General features: G+C 31.5%; 1 protein-coding gene across 1 annotated transcript; it reads right to left on the bottom strand.

Annotated features, from left to right (window-relative positions):
* Nucleotides 1-6: 6 nt before the first annotated feature.
* On the bottom strand, nt 7-7046 carry LOC111711164 (sialic acid-binding Ig-like lectin 15). The gene is made up of 4 exons (XM_023485439.1): nt 6974-7046; nt 5151-5238; nt 4214-4291; nt 7-1080 (listed from the first exon to the last, which is right to left on the bottom strand). The coding sequence occupies exons 1-4, from the start codon at nt 7040-7042 to the stop codon at nt 1016-1018; spliced, it is 300 nt and encodes a 99-aa protein (XP_023341207.1). The 5' UTR covers nt 7043-7046; the 3' UTR covers nt 7-1015.
* Nucleotides 7047-21232: the final 14186 nt, after the last annotated feature.

Raw genomic sequence — 21232 nt, 5'->3', positions numbered from 1 at the left:
GGGGAAGGTGAGAAAAATAGTGTAAATCTAAAGTGGGGGGTAGGATGCCCGGGGCGGGTGAGGGCGGGGGAAGGTTTAACTAGGACTGGTTTTCGACTGACAGTTTTTTTTTATTAAACCATCTGAATTTCCAAAGATAAGCCATTCAACGATTAACGACCAGAAATCGTTAATGATCAACCATCTTTAACAAAAGTGAAAAGAATGTCAAAAAGAAAACACGTGTCCATACTTAGTGTGGGCCAAAAAAGGGTGATAACAAGACGTGTTGGGGATAAAAGAACACATAAACAAATTTTTTTAATAAAAGTGAAAATTTAGCAAATCAAAAATGATGATAACTGTTCAATCTTTAACATATTTTGCTGGGCAAAACAATAACATTGCCAAGCAGTTTTCTTCAACATAATTAAACATAATAATATGTATATCTAAAATCAAAGAATTGACTTAATAATTTCTCTTTTCAACAAAAAGATCAAGTAAAGCTACAAGAAGAGTAGCTGTGTAAAACTTGTTCAACAAATTATGTTAACAATTCTTAGAAGTTCAAACACGATAAACACTGTTAGATTTATCTAACATTCTGTTAATGATTTCGAAAACAATGCTAGCGGTAGATGTTCAATATTAAGCACAAAATGTTTTGGATTTTTCTAATACTGAACACAACAAAACTAATAATAAATGCTTTAAGCAAATAGCGCCGCAGAATATTTTATTATTCCGTCCAATCATTCAAGATTTGTTTCACCAGTGTTTTGTTTATTTAGCGCCATTTTTAGTAAATCGTTATGTACTGCAGGTCAGTACATAATTACGTTCCGCTGTTAGTCCAAAGCATCTCTGCGGGTGTGTACTGTATAGTTAGTACATGATTACGTCCGCTGTTAGTAAAAAGAATCTATGCACCGTACACAATTCCTTTTAGGGCAGTACAACATGTAGGCTAAATACTGTAATATTCTGCCACACCTAATCGTACTGCAATTAGTTTTTGTACTACAGTCAGTGTTTAGTTGAAGAATGTTAGTGAAGAGAATAATGCAAACAACATCAACAGCAGCATCTCGAGCAAACCTAAAAGTAAAATTTTATTTTATTTAATTCATGATTTTTTATTACTCGCTACTAAAATACAGAAATAGCTATTACCATAGATAAATAAATAAACATAGGTAGCTTATGTACGCAAAATCACCAAGAATTGTACAGTCCGCGAACTCATACTTCTAGGGGTAAAAGTGTACTTCAATGATAAGCGGGGTGGTTTGGTTTTTTAATGGATTTCATAATTATTAAACCACTCAGGAGTGAATTTTATTTTGAGAATATCAAATTATCAAATAATCATATTGACGAGAACTGAAGAAGGACATGAGAAGGACTAAACTAACTTAAATTCATAGAGAATAGAATATATGGAGAGGAATTAACTAGAAAAAAGTGTAAAACGGCCATTTTGTTGTACTGTTTCCATACTGCAGGTGTACTTCACATATTTATTACTGTATTAATGTACTCTACTTCATATAATTTGTGAACATTTACATGATTTGTACACTTTGAACTCCCTTTCAGGCTGAAAGGGACTGAAAAAATTCATACCGAGAGATTCTTTTGATTCCTCTCTATATATTCTATTCTCTATGCTTAAATTTCTCTCTACAGAACTCATGTACACCACAAGTATTCAATGACATAAGAACAGCCAATGTTCACAACCGACATAGTTAATCTATATAATAGGAATATCTTTAAAACATCTCTGTACATTTATATCTTTTCAAGATGAAAAATGTCGTCTTATGCGCAATCTATCTTTATCTATGGCTATTACTCGCTACTAAAATACAGAAATAGCTATTACTTGCTACTAAAATACTGAAATAGCTATTAGTTGCTACTAAAAGTTCCCAACCCCTATCAGGATTTAGTCTACACAGAGGCCGGATTTTATAAACAATTAGAAGTAGTTGAACTAGGCACACCGCACATATGGTTTCAGTGAATAAAATTGTTAAATACTACATCTGGTAGTTATTAAAAGCAGATTAAAAAATTTCAATGTTTGATGAATTTTTAACAGGGTCAATCAAGCTATCAAAATTGACACTGATCACTCCCCTTAAGTCATAATTTTCTAATCCTTATATCTTTTTAACCTGACAGACTTGTGAAATCTGCTAAATCAAATAGTACATGTTAAAAAAATTGATCAGGTTTTTACTATCAGGTTGTAATCAGTTTAAAATTATAAAAACTGAGTAAATTAACAAACATTCTTTTAAATAAACCAAAAAAAACCTTAAACTCAAACAAACCATGACAAACAAACAAACATGCATATCAAAAAAAATCAAATATAAAACAAACCATAACATACAATCATACCAAACAAACAAGCCATAACAAACAAGCAAGCAATAACAAACAAAAAAAATCATACAAAACAAACAAGTCATAACAAACAAACAAATCATCACAAACAAACAAAAACAAACAAGCTTTAAAACCAAACAAAAAGATACGATTAAAAATAACAAAACAAACAAACAAACATAGATCAACATATATTAAACCAAAAACGTTAAGCCTAATTTTAACAAACATATAATTTTCTTGAAACTTTCTATCTTTGCTGTAGAAATTATAAACCGACTAACGATATCACCATTAGCTAAAATAAAATTGTGCAAAAATGGTAAATTTTGCACAAGTTTTCTACCCTACAACGGAGTGCAAGAATAGGCTTGCACACTTCTGCACTTTAAAAACATTGAATAATGATCTAGTAATGAAGTAAAACCCTGGCAACTACGAACCACAGTTAAGAATATCAATGTATGATTATTATATAAAAAGGCCTTTTTTCTTTTAAAACTAAAATCATATGTCTAAAAATCAAAAATAAAAATGAAAAGCAATGTATTTGAAAAAAAATATCCTCTCCCGCCATCCGATTGAGTGTCATATCACCCCTTTAAACACATTTTCAATTCCAATATCTTAAAGGGATTGTACGCATAATTTCAAATGAATCTCATTTCAGAGACGGCAATGTCTCATTTACAACGATATAAACATCTAATTAAACATCGAAGCCAGAGTAGCGTGTGTGTGTGTTTCTCTCAAATTATGTTCGAATTGTCGTAAAATATTTTTAAAGCAAAATATTTTTATATTTTCGTAAACATAAAGGTTCACAACATTTAAAGATAATTATTACAACAGATATACGAAAAAAGCATTTTATTTTATAGGTATAAGTTGACTATGTTTTCATAGCCAGGATTACAGTTAAAATGGTTCAAGAAATGCAACTATGGGCTATAATAATATAGCGTTTTGTAGAGTTAATTATAGGAAAAAGAGAAAAACCTTATGATTACAAAATTAACACTTGGAGACAAAACCAATATTTATTTTTCTATGTTTTCGGTGAAAGTAAACAATTTTTATCCAATTGTCGTAAGATATCATTTTACAGTGTACACCGTGTGAACTTATAACAGGTGACGTATACCTCGAAAATACCGAATACCCTTTGATCAAGGATGTCAGACTTATCCTTAATCTATAGAAACGGTTTTCAGTTTGAACACTATAATTGCAAGTTATTTTATAATTGTACTTTCTAGAAGACACAGAAAATATTCAAAAAAATTCAAATGAAAATGTTTATTTTCTGTAACTTCTAGAAATTAAAAATATGAATATCATAATAAAATAAAACAGGGTGCAATTTAAGTGTTGAACGATTAAAAGGGTTTCTGTAGATTAAGGATAACTCCGACACCCTTAATCAGACAAAGAGTACTGTTGTAAATCAGGTAAATCGGAAAAATGCCCTGGAGTCACTTAAAATTACGCTTACAGTGTCCAAATTTAATGAATATCAGCCCCGTCTCAAATTCCCCAAATACCGGTTTCAATTGAGCGTCTTAAATATTGAAAAATTGAAAACAATTTTAAGTGAAACCAACCATATTTGAGATCGGCTTAAATCTAAGCTGCGGCTCAAATGCTTTAAATTCGGCCTCAGTACTTTTGTTAAGAAATAGAATTAAAAATAAAGACTCTATAGTTATTTCAGATATTTGGTTTAACATTTTGAAACCAACGACTTACGAAAACTCAATTTGAGTTCGTAACCTTTGAACGATCGGATTATATTTAAACCGATTCAAGTGACTTAAACTGATCTACTAACCTGCATTGTGTGAGTATAAAGAGGAAGAGGATCCAGAATATACTTGGAGATAAGCTGATGCTTCCGCTTTACCCAGCACTAATAACAAAAATAATAATGATACTTTTTTATAATACATAGTTCACATAAGTACAGTTCGAAAAAATTATGACCGGAAAGTGTGCTTAACTAGGATGTACCGTCTTAGTAAATTATGTCATGTAATCGAGAAAACTGATTCTTTGGGGGCTTAACTATAGTGGGCTACCCACAAAAGATGAAACTAGCATGAAATTCGACATGCTGCCTTGCAACCATACCGTATTTAAGTGACCCGGCTTATAACGGTACTCTTGAAACCTTAATCTGATCAAAGATAACGTTAACTAATCAAAGTTTTGAATTCTGATAATTTTTTAACAGTTTCACCATAGTTTCAGTAGAAGATAATATTTCCATTTACTGATAGCGCTGATTGAAGAATTCATAACTCCGATTGGTTAATGAAATAGATAGAAATATTTCTATTGGTTCAGAATAGACATCCAACACATGACTGAACCCTGATTGGATCAGGCGCTGATGGACTCGGCATACAAGAGTGGTTTTTAATAACACAAAAAATAGATTTCTATTTCATACTGATTAAGACAAAGTTTTTAAGGGTACCGTTGTAAATCAGTCATGACAATTATTCAATTCAGAGGCTCAATTAAAATTACGTTCACATACCCTTTAAGCTAATTTATCACTCCTGTATGCCAAGTTCATTAGCGCCTGATCCAATCAGGGTTCAGTCATGTGTTTGTTGTCTATACTGAACCAATAGAAATAGTATGGTGGTAACATTTATCTTTTTATCTCTCTTATTATCCATTTAGAGTTATGAGTCCTTCAATCGGCGCTATCATTAGGTGGAAATATTTACTTCTACTGAAACTAAAGTGTTATATCTTACCGTTTCCTGCGACACATGTATATGTTCCTTCATGGTTGGGTTCTACTCGTTGTATTATATGTGTATGGGGGTCTCCGGACCTTGCAGTCTAAAGAAAAAGCAAGATAGAAACACATTAAACAGACTGGTCACGGTTTTAGAATAGAAAGTAGCATTTTTTCCCCTCTTAGACTTATTTAAACTTTAGACTTAGCTGTTTAATTAGGCTTCGTACTTTATATTATATTTTAATAAAGGAACTGTCCAGTTTTTGCATCAAAATTTTCCTATTTCTATTTTTTGCAACCCAATGTCATAGACCTTTGATATGTTAAACTACGAATTCTGTTAGATAACAAAATCTAAGTTTGATTTATCAAAGGTTTGCATCCTCTGGTTTCAGATATACAGGGATTAGAACATTTGAGTTTGTTGTATAAACTTAATTCCTTTGACTGAATTTTCTGTTTTTATTGTTTAATTTTCAAAATTTAAAACATATCGAATTTGTATTGTGACATCAGTCTTATACCATGTGAATGACGTGTCGTCTCAATCAAATTTGGTTAAACCGTTTGACGTTTTTATAGATTACATCAAACTGAAAACACAAATATATTTGTTAAATTAAATACTTTTACGTTTTAATATTATACATACATATATATATATTACATAATATTTCAATGCCAAAAAACTTTGGTTTTTGCAACCTGAATGCTGATGGTGAATCTTTTAACATATCAAACTTTGACTCTTTGCTGTTGTGGATTGTTTAATTTGAAATAGTAAAGACGCATATATATAAGACCACACATTGCATGCATATCTTAATTAGAAAATTTGAATTAAAGACAAGTCTTCAGTTCCTTTTGTCGCCATATTGAATATTGAGTTTAATGATGTCGAAACTAATACAATCCTAGGAAACTTTATCTTGTCGGAGAAATTAATTTTCAAACTAATATACGAACTGCTTACAGGGGGTGGGGGGGGGGGGAGTTTGAAAGAATGTAAAGCCTTTGAGAATTTAATTTTATCTTTACGATTCTTTTACACTGGAACCAGAGCAAGCTTTTAATCAAAAGTTTATTTAAATTTTATGAGTTTACAAGGTTTAGTGGGGTGTAATATACAGAACATACAAATTCTTTACAAATGTACATTTTAAAAGAAATAAGGAACAATATTTTTGAACTGAATTCCACCCAGGGAAGTTTACAGGGAAATTTATAGGACAAAAACAGTTTCAAATTGCTGAAAACATTTGAAGTTCATAGATTATTTTTTTAAAACATGTGATTTTGTACAGCTTAGCTAAAATATTGATTCTACGTGCAAAGTTTTGAATCCTGTAATTTTCCTGGTTTTAAATTTAAACAAGTTTATGTCGTCTTCATTATGACTTATCTATGTAATAAAGCTCTTCGCTCATATATCTATATAATAAAACAAGACATTCGTATATATGTTGCGTATAGCCGGCCAAACGGCTGGACCGATTGGGCTGATTTTTTTTGTGGACACTCATGGGTGGCCGGGGGGTGTTATAGGCTAAAAAAGTTAGATTTTTTTTTTCAAAATCTTTTTTTTTTCTATATTTTTTTCCACGGGCAACGCCGGGCCCTTCAGCTAGTTTTTATATATTTGTATGTACATAAGTTAACTATAAGCTGGCCTAACTGCTGGACCGAATTGGCTGATTTTTTTTGAGAAAACTCATATGGTCCTCTAGGGGTAACAAAGGCTAAAAAATGTTTTTCAAAAATAGATTTTTTTATCGATTTTTTTTAATTCTACGGGCGGCGCCGAGCACTTCAGCTAGTCTCATAATAAGAATATACCTTTATTTTAGTCGCAGTTCCATTCGGCATATCATGATACCATTCAATAAACGCTACAATGCAGGACATGTCGATCTAAACAAAATAAATTCAACGGGATTGGTCGAGAAAATAAAAGAGATATTTACAGGATGATTAGCTATAAATCAAAGCATTAGATTGCTACAACTGCTATCTACACGCACCTCCGACCCTTTAATAAAAAAAAATTCAACCTAAAGTCTGACCGCGTCAACCTTGTTGCACCGGCTAGTCCTATTATTTACCCTATTTCCAGGCGATACAGTACAAACTAGGACCGGAAAAGTTGACCCGGCTCGGAAATTCAAATGACTAAGGTTGCCCGTGTCTAATCTTTCTTTATAGAGAAATTAACATAATTCAGAAATTGCGCCAGACAATGTTTGAATTAAAAAGTTTATTGTTCTTAAATCAAATATATGGTTGTTCATCAAGTACAGAGATATGTGTTTTTAAACTTATCTAAACTAGCGTGTATTCAGTTGAAAATTTATGTGAGCGCTGTGTTAAGATTAGACGTACTGTACTTTGGGTATCTTAAAATTACGCATAGTTAGTCCCTTTAATATTTAAATTAAAAATGAGAATTTCAATGAATTGTTGGATATTAAATCCCTTCCTTGTGTGTTAAACAAGCCCAGGAGAGGAAAGATTTATGTCTCTTTCATGATAAAAGAAATTAAAAGAATTCAACTTTACCCTCATTTAAAATAGTTAATTCTGAAAATATAACATTTATCTATTTCATGAAAACTTATTTCTTAATAATTTATTAGAAATATTCATTTGCTTATTTTCTGCAATTATATCAGGGATTAATAGGCTAGGACAGTAGGACGGATAGACCTAGCTCCAGGGATAAATAGGCTAGGACAGTAGGACGGATAGACCTAGCTCCAGGGATAAATAGGCTAGGACAGTAGGACGGATAGACCTAGCTCCAGGGATAAATATGATAGGACATTAGGACGGATAGACCTAGCTCCAGGATAAATATGATAGGACAGAAGGATGGATATACCTAGCTCCGGGGATAAAATAGGAGAGGACAGAAGGACGGATAGACCTAGCTCCAGGGATAAATAAAATAGGACAGTAGGACGGGTAGACCTAGATCCAGGGAGAAATAAAATATAGCTTAAATATATCTAAAATAAAACTTTTTTACTTCCTTGAAATAAAACAAGATGTTTACAACATAAATATTTATTTTATATATCAAGCCATCACTTCGTATATTAATTATAAACTTTTTTCAATGAACGCGCACAAACTCTAAACTAGCGCGGTGTCAAATATCGTTATAACAAGTTCTTGTTAAACAGGGTAACATACAATACAGTTAAAGTACACATTTATTAGAGTTGGGCATCCTGTTTAATTCGGATCTTTAAACATTTAAAATATATATTTTTAGTAGGGTCTACAAAAATATAAATAGTCATGCACAATTCAAAATGATTTTCTCTAGAAGTTTTCTTATGATTATGCAAATTTTAACCCTAACAAAAGATGTTAATCTAAGCAAAAATAATCATTAACGAACGATAATAGTTCAAGGTTATGTTTTTTGTATAGTTAATTATTACATATTGTAGAAAAAGCTACTTTTAGAGCATACATTTTGAAATATGATAAAATTTAAATTTTTGTTAACCTTACTCAAAGGCAAATAACCCTAAAAGTCAAAAAAACGGATAAAAAGCAATGCCCCGCACTACATTTATACACAAAGCATATATACAATATAGCCGCATGGAGGATTACAAAACAGGAGTGGGCACAGACCCGTGTCACTCCAGTTTTTAAATCTCCATATTCATAAGAACATAATATATTATTCAATCCTCAGCACCAAATTTAACAATTTAAACAAAAATTCTAATTAACAACATCTTCATTTTAATAAAATTGTTCAGATAAATATTTCTAAAAATTTTCATAAAACGAAAAATTCCGGATTACACTTTTCTTTGCGACGCCTACTATTTACGTATAATTATACACAATTTCAGAGATCTCTAAAAATGTTAACATCTTTGAAGATTTAGCAAATCTGAAAAAGTTCAAAGTTAGATTTAAGAGATGTATAACAATAATAATTTAACTAATACCATTTCAAATATTTCATCCTTTGAAGTAAATTTTTAAGTTCATTTTGATATCAATTTCTATCAAAGTGTTATTCCTAAATAGTGTAAGTTATAGGCAAAAAAAGGATGATATATAAAAGTCTGCTTTTTCTAAGAAAATACATTTATGCTCACTCGCGCAGTTCGCGCATTCAAAACATTTTCTGGAAGAATTTGTGGAGGATTTTTAGCTACAAAAAAGCGCTGCTGCACGGTTAATTTAATCACTTTTGTTAAGTGTGTAAACAGTAAATATTTCTAAAAGCTGGAGCATATTTCTGGTTCAAATAGTTTTCCATTTTTGTTCCAAAAATATCCTGAGTATAAAAATAACGTGAGTTGTCGATAAATGGTGTTTGTTGAATTATTCAAGTTTCCGCAGTGTACAGTTATAGAGCCAGGGGGTAAAAAGTGTAAAACTGGAGGTACTATATATGCTTCTTCTGTTCTATATATTGTCTATGGCACTATATATGCTTCTTCTGTTCTACATATTGTCTATGGTACTATATATGCCCGCTTCCCCACCCTCCTTCTTATCCAATAAAAGTTTATAAGCTGGTGAACTCGGGATCAAGTTGAAAACTTCTTTTTATGAATCTTTTATTTTATGAGAATATTTGCACAATATAAGATTAGGAAGACCAGCTGATCAATTCCTGCCAATTTCGAGGATTTGTCCCGCAGAACTTCATCACACTTTTTCAATTTCAGTTTTAACCCTATTATAGCGGGAGGAGGGAGTAGGAGTAACCCTATTATAGCTGGAGGAGGGAGTAGGAGGGGGAGGGTGAGGGGGGATAGATGGGGAGAGATATGGAGGAGTTTTAGCTAGAGATTTTATAAAAAGGGAGAGAATATCTAATTACACAACTGTCTTGTGTTATCATGCGGGACAATATGTTTTTTGGCACATAATCACAACAGAAAACATAGTTTCCTAAACATAGACAGTGGAATATATAAATTTATTTAATTTAAGTCATATAGAATTGTTCGATTTTTATATTGAAATACGCGACATAAAAAGGGAAAAGTGTAAAGTGTTACTTATTTGCCTCGGAACAAATAAGAAACTTTTTATACCCAAGATCCTGAATTTGTAAAATTGCGGGATAAAAATTCTTTAAAAATTGAATTAAAGTTTGACAGTAGTTCGGAAAGGTGGAAATTGGGAAATTTAATTGGTTGCAGAGTTGGCTACAGGGGGAGGGAACAGGGGCACTTGCCCCCTTTTACCATAAGGGGGGGCTATAGAGGACAAATTGTCTGAGATAAAAAGAAAATAATGATAGGATGATATGAAGGAAGAACAAACGTTAATAAAGAAAGGAAAACAAAGAAAAAAGAGGCAAGAAATTGTTTACACCCTTTCAACACAATTTTAGACATCGAAAATAATGTTTTGACACAGTTCGATATTTATTAATCTATTTGATTGGGTATACGCATCAAAAATTATCTAAGAAATAATGAGTGTTTAGTAATTTAAATGGAAGACGACAATTGCGAGGAAATTTTTTTGCGATTTCCTCCTGCATTGATACATTTTAGAACTAAATGTGCATTTATTTATGTAAATAAATAATTTTAACTATTTTCAAATTGCTTGTAATGTCTAACATTTCGTTGAAATGGAAAACACATATAGGGGGTCTAGCTCCGCCCTACTCCACGTAGGATTGGCTCTTCACTCAAAACAACGGTTACAGAAGGGGGGCTAACTGCTTTACCCCATTTATGTTGTTTCATAACTAAAATATTTGCAAGAAACTGATTATATTTTTAAATTTACAATTCTGTCCTTTTTTCTAACGTCATCATACATCTACATACAGCTTATTATGTTTGAAAATTTAACAAAATATCACTTTTTAAAACTTGTAGAGCATGTGATATTATTTTTTTTAACCAAAGTTTAACACAAATTTAAAAGTTGATTTAAGTATTTATTAATTTCATTCTTACTCTGTTTATTTTTTTTTCTTCAGAGCTTAAAAATTTAGAACTTTGGATATCAAGAGCAACGCAATCAATGACTCTCATTGGTCTGAACCCAGCAGAATATCCAAAAGAGAGGATTTAGCAGAAAATGAAAAATGTCGACAGTGGATATGCAGTCAAGAGCGATCGGGATTAATTGGATATCCAGCACTGAACAATCGAGTTTCCAGCTCTGATTTAAAAACCTTCTGAATCTGATACCCTTAATCTACATACTCAGTACTCACTCTGACAGTTAATTTTAGAAATGCCTGAATACAAACTAAAGTTTAAATAATCTTAAAATTTTCAAAAAGAGGGGATAGAGCATTATCTCGATATCCACAATTCTAGAATTTTCAGCTGAGGTGTGATCTAACGATTTTGATTAAAAATTTTGAAAAACATTTTTCTAAATGTATTTTGGCCTTGATCTTATCTTTGGCTAGACTGAATTTCTTCTCGAGGATATTTAATGTTGAACACCTTTTACTGCTGCAGACTTGGCACCAGACAAGAAAGTTAAAGTTAAAGGGACTGTTCACGTTATTTCAATGGAAGGGTGACATTCCCAATTCATAACAGTTTACAGTACCCTTTAATCCTTTGTCTGAAATAAAATGAAGGAAAAGGTATATTTTTCTGTCTTAAAATTTCAATATGGGCTTTTCTTAGGATTTTAGCAGCGAAGACAAGGAAAGAAATTTTCAAAAATTACGACAAAATCAATGTTTCTCAGATTTGTGCATCGGAGGATTATCTGGACAGTCCCTTTAAGAACAATCCTATAGATTGGGACAACTTAGACTAAAATATATTCACAAACCCAGAAGACGCTAAAATATTTAACCCTATAATAGTACAGATTGTTTTTTTAATTCGTTTATTATTTAATATTTTCTCCACTAGGTATTCATGTCCTTAAAACTACTCAGAAAGTTCTCAGAGTCAAATATTTGCCATTTTGCTGATTGGAAAACTGTAATCTAACATTAAGTTAAAAATCTCTTTTTCAGCATTTAAGGATATTTCAGCTTCCCAGAATGAATAGTGCTAGCATCCTAAGGTTCTTTTTCTATTTGAACTTGTTAATTTTTATCTTTTTGAACCCATTACTTTATTTACGGCTTGAATTGAATCTAGATTTTTTAAATGTATGATAGTTTATTTGAAAATATGGTACTATATTTGTTTCTTCTGTTCTATATATTGTCTATGGTACTATATTTGCTTCTTCTGTTCTATATATTGTCTATGGTACTATATATGCTTCTTCTGTTCTATATACTGTCTATGGTACTATATATGTTTCTTCTGTTCTATATATTGTCTATGGTATTATAAATGCTCCTTCTGTTCTATGTACTGTCTATGGTACTATATATGCTTCTTCTGTTCTATATACTGTCTATGGCACTATATATGCTTCTTCTATTCTATATATTGTCTATGGTACTATATATGCTTCTTCTGTTCTATATATTGTCTATGGCACTATATATGCTTCTTCTGTTCTATATACTGTCTATGGTACTATATATGCTTCTTCTGTTCTATATACTGTCTATGGTACTATAAATGCTTCTTCTGTTCTATATATTGTCTATGGTACTATATATGCTTCTTCTGTTCTATATATTGTCTATGGTACTATATATGCTTCTTCTGTTCTATATATTGTCTATTGTACTATATATGCTTCTTCTGTTCTATGTACTGTCTATGGTACTATGTATGCTTCTTCTGTTCTATATATTGTCTATGGTACTATATATGCTTCTTCTGTTCTATATACTGTCTATGGTACTATATATGCTTCTTCTGTTCTATATATTGTCTATGGTACTATATATGTTTCTTCTGTTCTACATATTGTCTATGGCGGGCGTAGAACTAAAGAAACAGAAAGATGAGATGCATTTATTATATTTTCTTACAGAGCTTACCGAAGCTCTTTCTTTATAATTTGATAATTTGATTAATTTGATAAATTAAATATTTTACTTTTTACAAACTTTTCCTTCTCAGAATTTTTCTTCTGTATATTTATACTGAATTTTCAAAAACAATTGTAAAATATTCCAAATTGTGCGCCACACCATTTTTGTTGGAAAATACAAATCTTATTTTCCAAGTTGTAATCTCAAATGTTTTAATTAATCTTAATCCTATAGAATTAGAGTTTAAGGGTTAAAGAACATCTGAATAAATAATAGAATTCTCATCCGTTCAGTCTTAATCCTTAATCTCTTAATTTTCTAATCATCCAAAAAATTTATTTTTATCCAATAAACGTCAAAACGATTGAACCGATTAAAACCATTTATTCTGGGGATCTTTAATGCCCCAAGGAAAGGATTAGGCCTGGTATGGATTTCAATCCCCCCTTCCAAACTTCATTTCGATTATATAAACTTGAAAATTCAAAATAAGAAAGAAATCTTCTAAATTTATATGTCAAATATGCTTGTAAACTGTAGGAAGAAGAAAGGACAAAAAAAACTCTATCAATGTATCTATATATATATAGATACATGTTTATTGACTGATGAGGATCGAGAGATCTGAAACAATTTGTATTAATAAATATGAAAACTGAGAAGCTGTTCTGATTATTTCTTTATAGTTATATATATATTTATATATATATAAATCAAATTTAAAATAAGAAAAGTGTTGAAGCACAAAAATAATTATCCAAGTCTATTTGATTTATTTGAGTTAATTCTAGTTCAATTTAATAGTTTAAAGAGTGTAAAGTACACATTTAATGATTAAATTTAATCTAATTTGATTATTTAGAGACTAATGTTGTTTATTTGTATTGTATTTTATCTAAACATATTAAAATATCAAAGTGAAAAACTTATTTTAACCTGTTTACCTATAAACAACATTTCAAAGAAATACGAACAATTAATTAACAATGATATTTCATGTATTATTTGATGGTGGGGGATAGATATAAATACTCTATAAACTTAACAACAGATAAATGCAAAATAAAATATCAGAAAATGTTTTTAAAAGTTCACATTTTCTAGGATTTTGCCGAACATAACTTGTCACAGTGGCAATCATGCAAACTTACAATTATCAATTTTATGTCAAACTACAGTAATTGCACGTAAGATTAAAATCTGATAGTAAGTAATCAAATAAAACAAAAACATACAAAATTAAGTGTTTCGGTGGAAAATATCTAAAAAATGCTCAAAAAATAGAGATTGTGAGAATATTCAAAAATCGCTAAAAATAAAGGTGCGGGAATATTAAAAAACCTCCAAAAATAGAGGTTGCGGGAATTTACAAACCTGAACAATAATTGAGAATTTCCCTTAAACAAACTTGTTTTAAAGGGGACAACACTCATCACACTTTTTTGTAGGCTCCTCCGGCCTCTATAATTTCAAATTAGTAAACAGTCCCATTTATATAACCATGACTTTTCCACCTGCATTTATGTAATGTAGTACACAAGGAGAACCTGGAGTTTTATGATATAAATATATAAATAATATTGTTTAGAGTCCCAAAGGATTAATTTCTAAGTACTTTATTGTTTGCTAAACTCCTGATGGATCACAATCAATTTGAAAATGACACAAATTCTAAGAACAATAAGAGTACAGATTTTTAATAAATTTTAATAAAGCTGTATATAGATTCTGTTAAATTCTAAGAACAATAAGAGTACAGATTTTTAATAAATTTTACTAAAGCTGTATATAGATTCTGTTAAATTCTAAGAACAATAAGAGTACAGATTTTTAATAAATTTTACTAAAGCTGTATATAGATTCTGTTCAAAACTGGTAAATTTTCAAAAATAATAGATTCAGGCAAAATTGTTCAACTGCAACCAGCCATGTACACCATCCCTAGAGTTTTGTTTTTTGGGCTCGATCGGTTCAGCTGTTTGCATGCTTAAATTGGATACAAACAAACACCCAAAACTCAAACACAAGAAAAGTAAATAATATATGTAGATGTACACCAATATGATTTTTTTGTACAGTATACTCGACAGAGGTTGAGTCTTCAGAAACGATTTTACTTCAGAGGAGATTTTTTAGTCCATTCTCTTGGTTCTCAGGGTTCCTTAGACTGCTGTAGTGCGAACCTGTCTTTTTTTCTGTGATTAATAGTTTAATAAACCATCAAAATTCTCATTTTTATGCTATTGACCTTGTTCAATCTTAGACCCCCCTTGTGACCTCAAGAATTCAATATAGTTCCGAGAATTCAGGGTTTGGAACAAGTTCTTTCTTGTAAATTGGCTAATTACAAGAACATCCAAAAAATTCATTTATTTTTATTTTCAAAATTAGCCAAAGTATGATTAAAGGATGAACAATCAAGAAAAAATTAAGAACAACAAATATAGAAATTTCAAAATATTTCAATCTGATATCATATAAATATTTAAAAATATTGTAAAATTTAATTGAAATAAGTTAAAACTCATTTTTATGCAGATACCAAAAATCAAGTTCAAAGTAGTCATATTTTTTTGGGTCGTCTTTACAGTCTCATTCTTCATGAGTAACCATGTATGCAGTATGTATCCTACCACCTCTATTAGTTAACTGATGTTCTATAAACCAAGTGAAATTAATTCTATCCTCATTTTCATTTATTTTCCATGTCCTTGGGGTAAGATTATATCTGGTAAGTGTAGTAATGACGTTATTCCGAGGTTTAGAAGAATACAGGGTGTCACAGAATATTCAACAATAGAGTCGTATTCAGGAATTAAACTCTGGTCCCTAACTATATCATTATTATATAATAGTCGCTTGATATAATAAGTTTTACGTTTAGGAAACCGTTTATCTGTATGTATATTGTATATGTGAAGTAAATCTGGTCCCCCCCTGTATATACATATATATATATATATATATATATATATATATATTGCTTGATCAGCATGCTATAAATTAGGCACCCTGAGCAAGTAAACCTTGTTTTCTCTGATTGTAAATATATTAGTTTATCCTAACCTACACAATACATAATAATATACAATACATAATATATCTACAATATGTTTTTATTCTTAGAGAGATGGACAAACAAACATATATATATATTTGACACTTCTCTACAAATAATATTTATTTATATCAATTTGTCCGGAGACAGTTAGGAACAAAGAAATTCGATATTTCTGTCATTTCCTAAAAGGTTTGCTTTATCATTTAAATCCATACTTAGATTCATCATCGAATATGTGAACTTACATTGAGGGTTGTGCAAATGATTTTTTACGATACCAAAAAGAAAATATAAAGATAAGAGGCTAAATAGTTTTTAATATATTAACTCATAGTAGGACCAGTCTGATGAGAGTGTATGCATTCTCACCAGTGTTCATAGTAGCACCAGTCAGATGAGAGCATATGCATTCTCACCAGTGTTCATAGTAGGATCATTCAGATGAGAGTGTATGCATTCTCACCAGTACTCATAGTAGGACCAGCCAGATGAGAGCATATGCATTCTCACCAGTGTTCATAGTAGCACCATTCAGAAGAGAGTGTATGCATTCTCACCAGTACTCATAGTAGGACCAGTCAGATGAGAGCATATGCATTCTCACCAGTGTTCATAGTAGGACCGTTCAGATGAGAGTGTATGCATTCTCACCAGTGCTCATAGTAGGACCAGTCAGATGAGTGTTAACGATATAATTTCATTAACGGTGTTGAAGAAAACATTTAAAAACACATTGAAAATTTTTTTGAAAAAGTTTAATGCAGAGTTTAAGCGGAAAAAATCCATTTCATTTTCGTTTTAACCGTTAATGTTTTTTCAAAAACGGCTAATCCGTTTTGTTAACGTTTTGAAAATTAATTGTTTTTGCTGGTCGTGAATGGACGTTAATTTGCAAAAACCTCCGTATCGTTAACAGGACTTTACCCAGCCCTATTGATGAGTAAGTATATTTCGAATTGTTAAGATTTCTTCTTTCATTAAATGCTTCAAATGAAAATTTAGCTCATGATAGATTTTTCCATCAGCTAAGCAACGTATACAGCTACAGTTTAAAAAAAAGGGGGATTTTTGTTTTTCTACAAATTATTATTTAAGTTATTCATAATTAATTATTAATACTAAACACGTGGTACAATTTGTATTATATCATTTATTACTAGATGAAGGGCCCAGCGTTGCCCGTGGAAAAAAAATTGAAAAAAAAAAAAATATTTTGTCCACCCATGAGTGTCTACAAAAAGTTTCAGCCCATTCTTTCCAGCCGTTTGGCCGGCTATAGGCAACATATACATGTATACGAATGTCTTGATTTATTATATAGATATTACAATTAGATATATAGGTATTTTTCAATATAAACATTGAAAAAAGTTCTTTATATTTTTATTACCTTAAATTTATTCTACTCAAACACTGATTTAAACTGATATTCTCTCAGACATGCCTCTCCAAATAATATTTTTATCATTGTAGGTTCATTAATTTAGTTGGCGATAACCTTGCTTTGCAGGGATATCACAAAAACAACAAAAATTTCTTTCTTTTTCAAAATCAGCCAACATATAGTCAATGATACAAAACAAGAACAATAAAAATGGAGATTTTCAGAAAAATAGATGGATAAATAAACCAGCAGCTGCTATCTTATGATTATTTATACAATTTTGAAAATTTTGTTGTTAAAACCAAAGAGAATAGAATATATATTAGAGGGGAATTTTCTAGAAAAAGTGTAAAACGGCCATTTTGTTCTGCTGTTTCCATACTGCAGGTATGCTTCACATATTTATGCTATGTAACCTTTTGGGCCCTTGAATATCATTTTATAGAAAATCTAAAATTAATATTAAAAGAAAACCAAATCATGAAATAGGCTGGCTTCATAACTGGACAATGATCATTTCACATAGACTCTATGCCTTTCACTTTACAAACGATGATTTTCAGTTATAACTATAAATCAAATGACCTAAAAGTTTATTTAACAGCTTTAAAAATTTCAAAATTGAAATGGATAGTCTAGGGAACATACTGTATTAATGTACACTACTGCATATAATTTGTGAACATTTACATGATTTGTACACTTTGAACTCCCTTTCAGGCTGAAAGGGACTGAAAAAATTTATACCGAGAGATTCTCTAAATTCCCCTCTAATATATATTCTATTCTCTTTGGTTAAAACCAATATTCAAAAAAAAAATTAGTTGGCGATTTATAGCGTAAAATTGTTACAAGTTTGAATTTAAACCAGTTTTCCACCTAAAATATCATACTTTAATAATCTTTTAAAACAATGCATCAACTCCACCCCCTCTCCCCTCTCGCCGATGTTTTATTGTACTGCACATTGGGTATTGCCATGATTTTGTTGCATTGTATGGTGCCCCCCCCCGGCCCCCTCCCATCCGGCCAGGCCTGATGTTGTTGTTCTATGTTATAATCTCATGAAAGTATGTAATTAATTTGTTCAATATTGCCCTTGTTTATCAGGATATTATATAGTAAAGAGAACATACAAAATAAATATAATAATATCCACCCAACAGTAGCTACCTACTCAGGGGCCTTAGCACTTTAATATTTGAACTATAAATCCTATCAGAGAATTTAACAGTACGGACTACGGTCAATATTCCAGAAAGCTGTGAAAACGTGATCCTCGTGGTTATTTGCAGGGTGAGCGGAAATCGTTTAAATATTATTTAATTAATATTTGTTTAGTTGTTCACCTTGAAGAAAGAGTGGCGACTCCTCCCAACCCACCATCTCCACAGCAATAGGTAAACTTAGGTTTAAGCAAAGGGTTCCCACCCACCATCTCCACAGCAATAGGTAAACTTAGGTTTAAGCACAGGGTACCCACCCACCATCTCCACAGCAATAGGTAGACTCAAGTTCAAGCAAAGGGTATCCACCCACCATCTCCACAGCAATAGGTAAACTCAAGTTCAAGCAAAGGGTCTCAACCCACCATCTCCACAGCAATAGGTAAACTTAGGTTTAAGCAAATGGTCTCAACCCACCGTCTCCACAGCAATAGGTAAACTTAAGTCCAGGCAAAGGGTCTCAACCCACCATCCCCACAGCAATAGGTAAACTCAAGTCCAGGCAAAGGGTCTCAACCCACCATCTCCACAGCAATAGGTAAACTCAAGTCCAGGCAAAGGGTCTCAACCCACCATCTCCACAGCAATAGGTAAACTCAAGTTCAAGTACAGGGTCTCAACCCACCATCTCCACATAGGTGTAAGCACAGGGTCTCAACCCACCATCTCCACAGCAATAGGTAAACATAGGTGTAAGCACAGGGTCTCAACCCACCATCTCCACAGCAAGAGGTAAACTTAGGTTTAAGCAAAGGGTTTTAATCCACCATCTTTATAGTTATAGGTAAAAGAAAAAAAAAACATATTAATCTCAAATTCTTAACCTTGATTTCTTTAAGGGCAACAACAAAATTGAAGCGAATATTTGTTTAACGGCTGAAAGGAACTTTTCCCAATGTCTAATTATGTATTAGCCATTAACAGAATCTTTTTGCAGCCGCCGCGCTGATTGGTCAAATACTTAGAGATATCTATAATAAGGATTTAAAACTGGTACACCCAAACTTTGAATATACAGATTAATGCATCATGAAGAATTAATACAAAATAAAGGTTAAAAGGTTTGACCTCTTGGTTAATTCTGAGGCTCATCTTATGTAAATAATCCTATATGTTGAAATTCAATTGAACTAAATCAAAAACTGTTATTAAAGTGATTATTTAAGCTTATTAGATGTCATTCACAAGATTCTACTTTACATTTTTAACCTTAGTTATTAGAGAGTTTCTTGGGCATAGATTTCATGAAAAAACTTTTTAATAGATTTCTATGATCTCAAATTTGTTGAAAGTACATCTTTCAACGAAAAAAGGGTTTTATAAACCACAGAATGAATTATATGTGATTCTTTCTTGTTTCTTTGTTTGTGGTTGAATCTCCCGGGAATAATGAACCATTACAGGGAATTCTACCCTCAACATGAGTTTGAACATTATAATCATGGGTTTAATCAACACTACAGTGATAACCAGAAAACTTTAGAATAAGAAGACGACATTAAAGCAATACTGAAGTACATTAATTCACTTGTTAAGTTAATGGGTCTGTTCACATTGCACACTTATTCTTCCTCATGTTCATTGGACTATTCAAAGTCATAACTTGAGTTACAGTCCTTTTAATATGGACGGTTACTTTCATTTCTCCTTTTTATCTAGCTTTGCATGTTTTTTTGTTGTTGTTTTTAAACAATTTATTATTTTTGAATATTTAATCATATAAATTGGATACAGTAGATACAGACAAATTCTGATTTGATTCTTCTTCTTGTCATCGTTTCTCTCCTTCCTTCTTTTTTCTTTTCGTTCTGTTAACTTGGTTTGCCTATAACTAAAATATAAAATCTACATGAATGCAAGGACTCCGATAAGGAATAGCGTTTTTCCATAAACTCAAACTTTCTGGTCCCTATAATCTTTGTAACCTGATGGTATAAGCTTTGATATTTCTAACTAATATTAGTTGATCTCACAGAATTCATAGTTTGAAGTATACGTATTTGGGTTGCAAATATGTATAAAATCAGAGATTGTGGCAAAGACTCAATTTCTTTATACTTTTTTTTCTCACTGAAAACTGGGTGTTTACAAGACAGAGAGAGCCTGTTCTACGCTGACTGCGCAAAACTCCTCTGAGCTTCTTGCAAACGAGTTTCCTTGAAATCTTGAAAGGACGACATCTAGTGTTCTATCTGTTATTTAATTGATCTATGGCATAACTCTACCTAAAATTACGTCAACATTCTCTTTACAGTCCCTGTACAGTCCCCTTACAGTCCCTTTACAGTCCCTTTACAGTCCCTTTACAGTCCCTTTACAGTCCCTTTACAGTCCCTTTAGAGTCCCTTTACAATCCCTGTACAGTCCCTTTGCAGTCCTTTACAGTCCCTTACAGTCCCTTTACAGTCCATTTACAGTCCCTTAAAGTCCCTTTACAGTCCCTTCACAGTCCCTTTACAGTCTTTTTACAGTCCCTTTACAGTCCCTTTACAGTCCCTTTACAGTCCCTTTA

This window comes from Eurytemora carolleeae, unplaced genomic scaffold, assembly GCF_000591075.1.
Source record: "Eurytemora carolleeae unplaced genomic scaffold, Eaff_2.0 scaffold1081, whole genome shotgun sequence".
Taxonomy (NCBI): domain Eukaryota; kingdom Metazoa; phylum Arthropoda; class Copepoda; order Calanoida; family Temoridae; genus Eurytemora; species Eurytemora carolleeae.
This window is presented reverse-complemented; position numbering and strand designations above follow the sequence as displayed.

What these genes read in the sequence shown, in the direction of transcription:
- LOC111711164 (XM_023485439.1), bottom strand. Translation starts at nt 7,042, where the DNA reads ATGTCCTGCATTGTAGCGTTTATTGAATGGTATCATGATATGCCGAAT. An exon ending in TACATGTGTCGCAGGAAACG is followed by an intron (nt 4,292 to 5,150) that starts GTAAGATATAAC and finishes TTTTGTTATTAG; the next exon opens with TGCTGGGTAAAGCGGAAGCA. An exon ending in TTTATACTCACACAATGCAG is followed by an intron (nt 1,081 to 4,213) that starts GTTAGTAGATCA and finishes TTTTACTTTTAG; the next exon opens with GTTTGCTCGAGATGCTGCTG.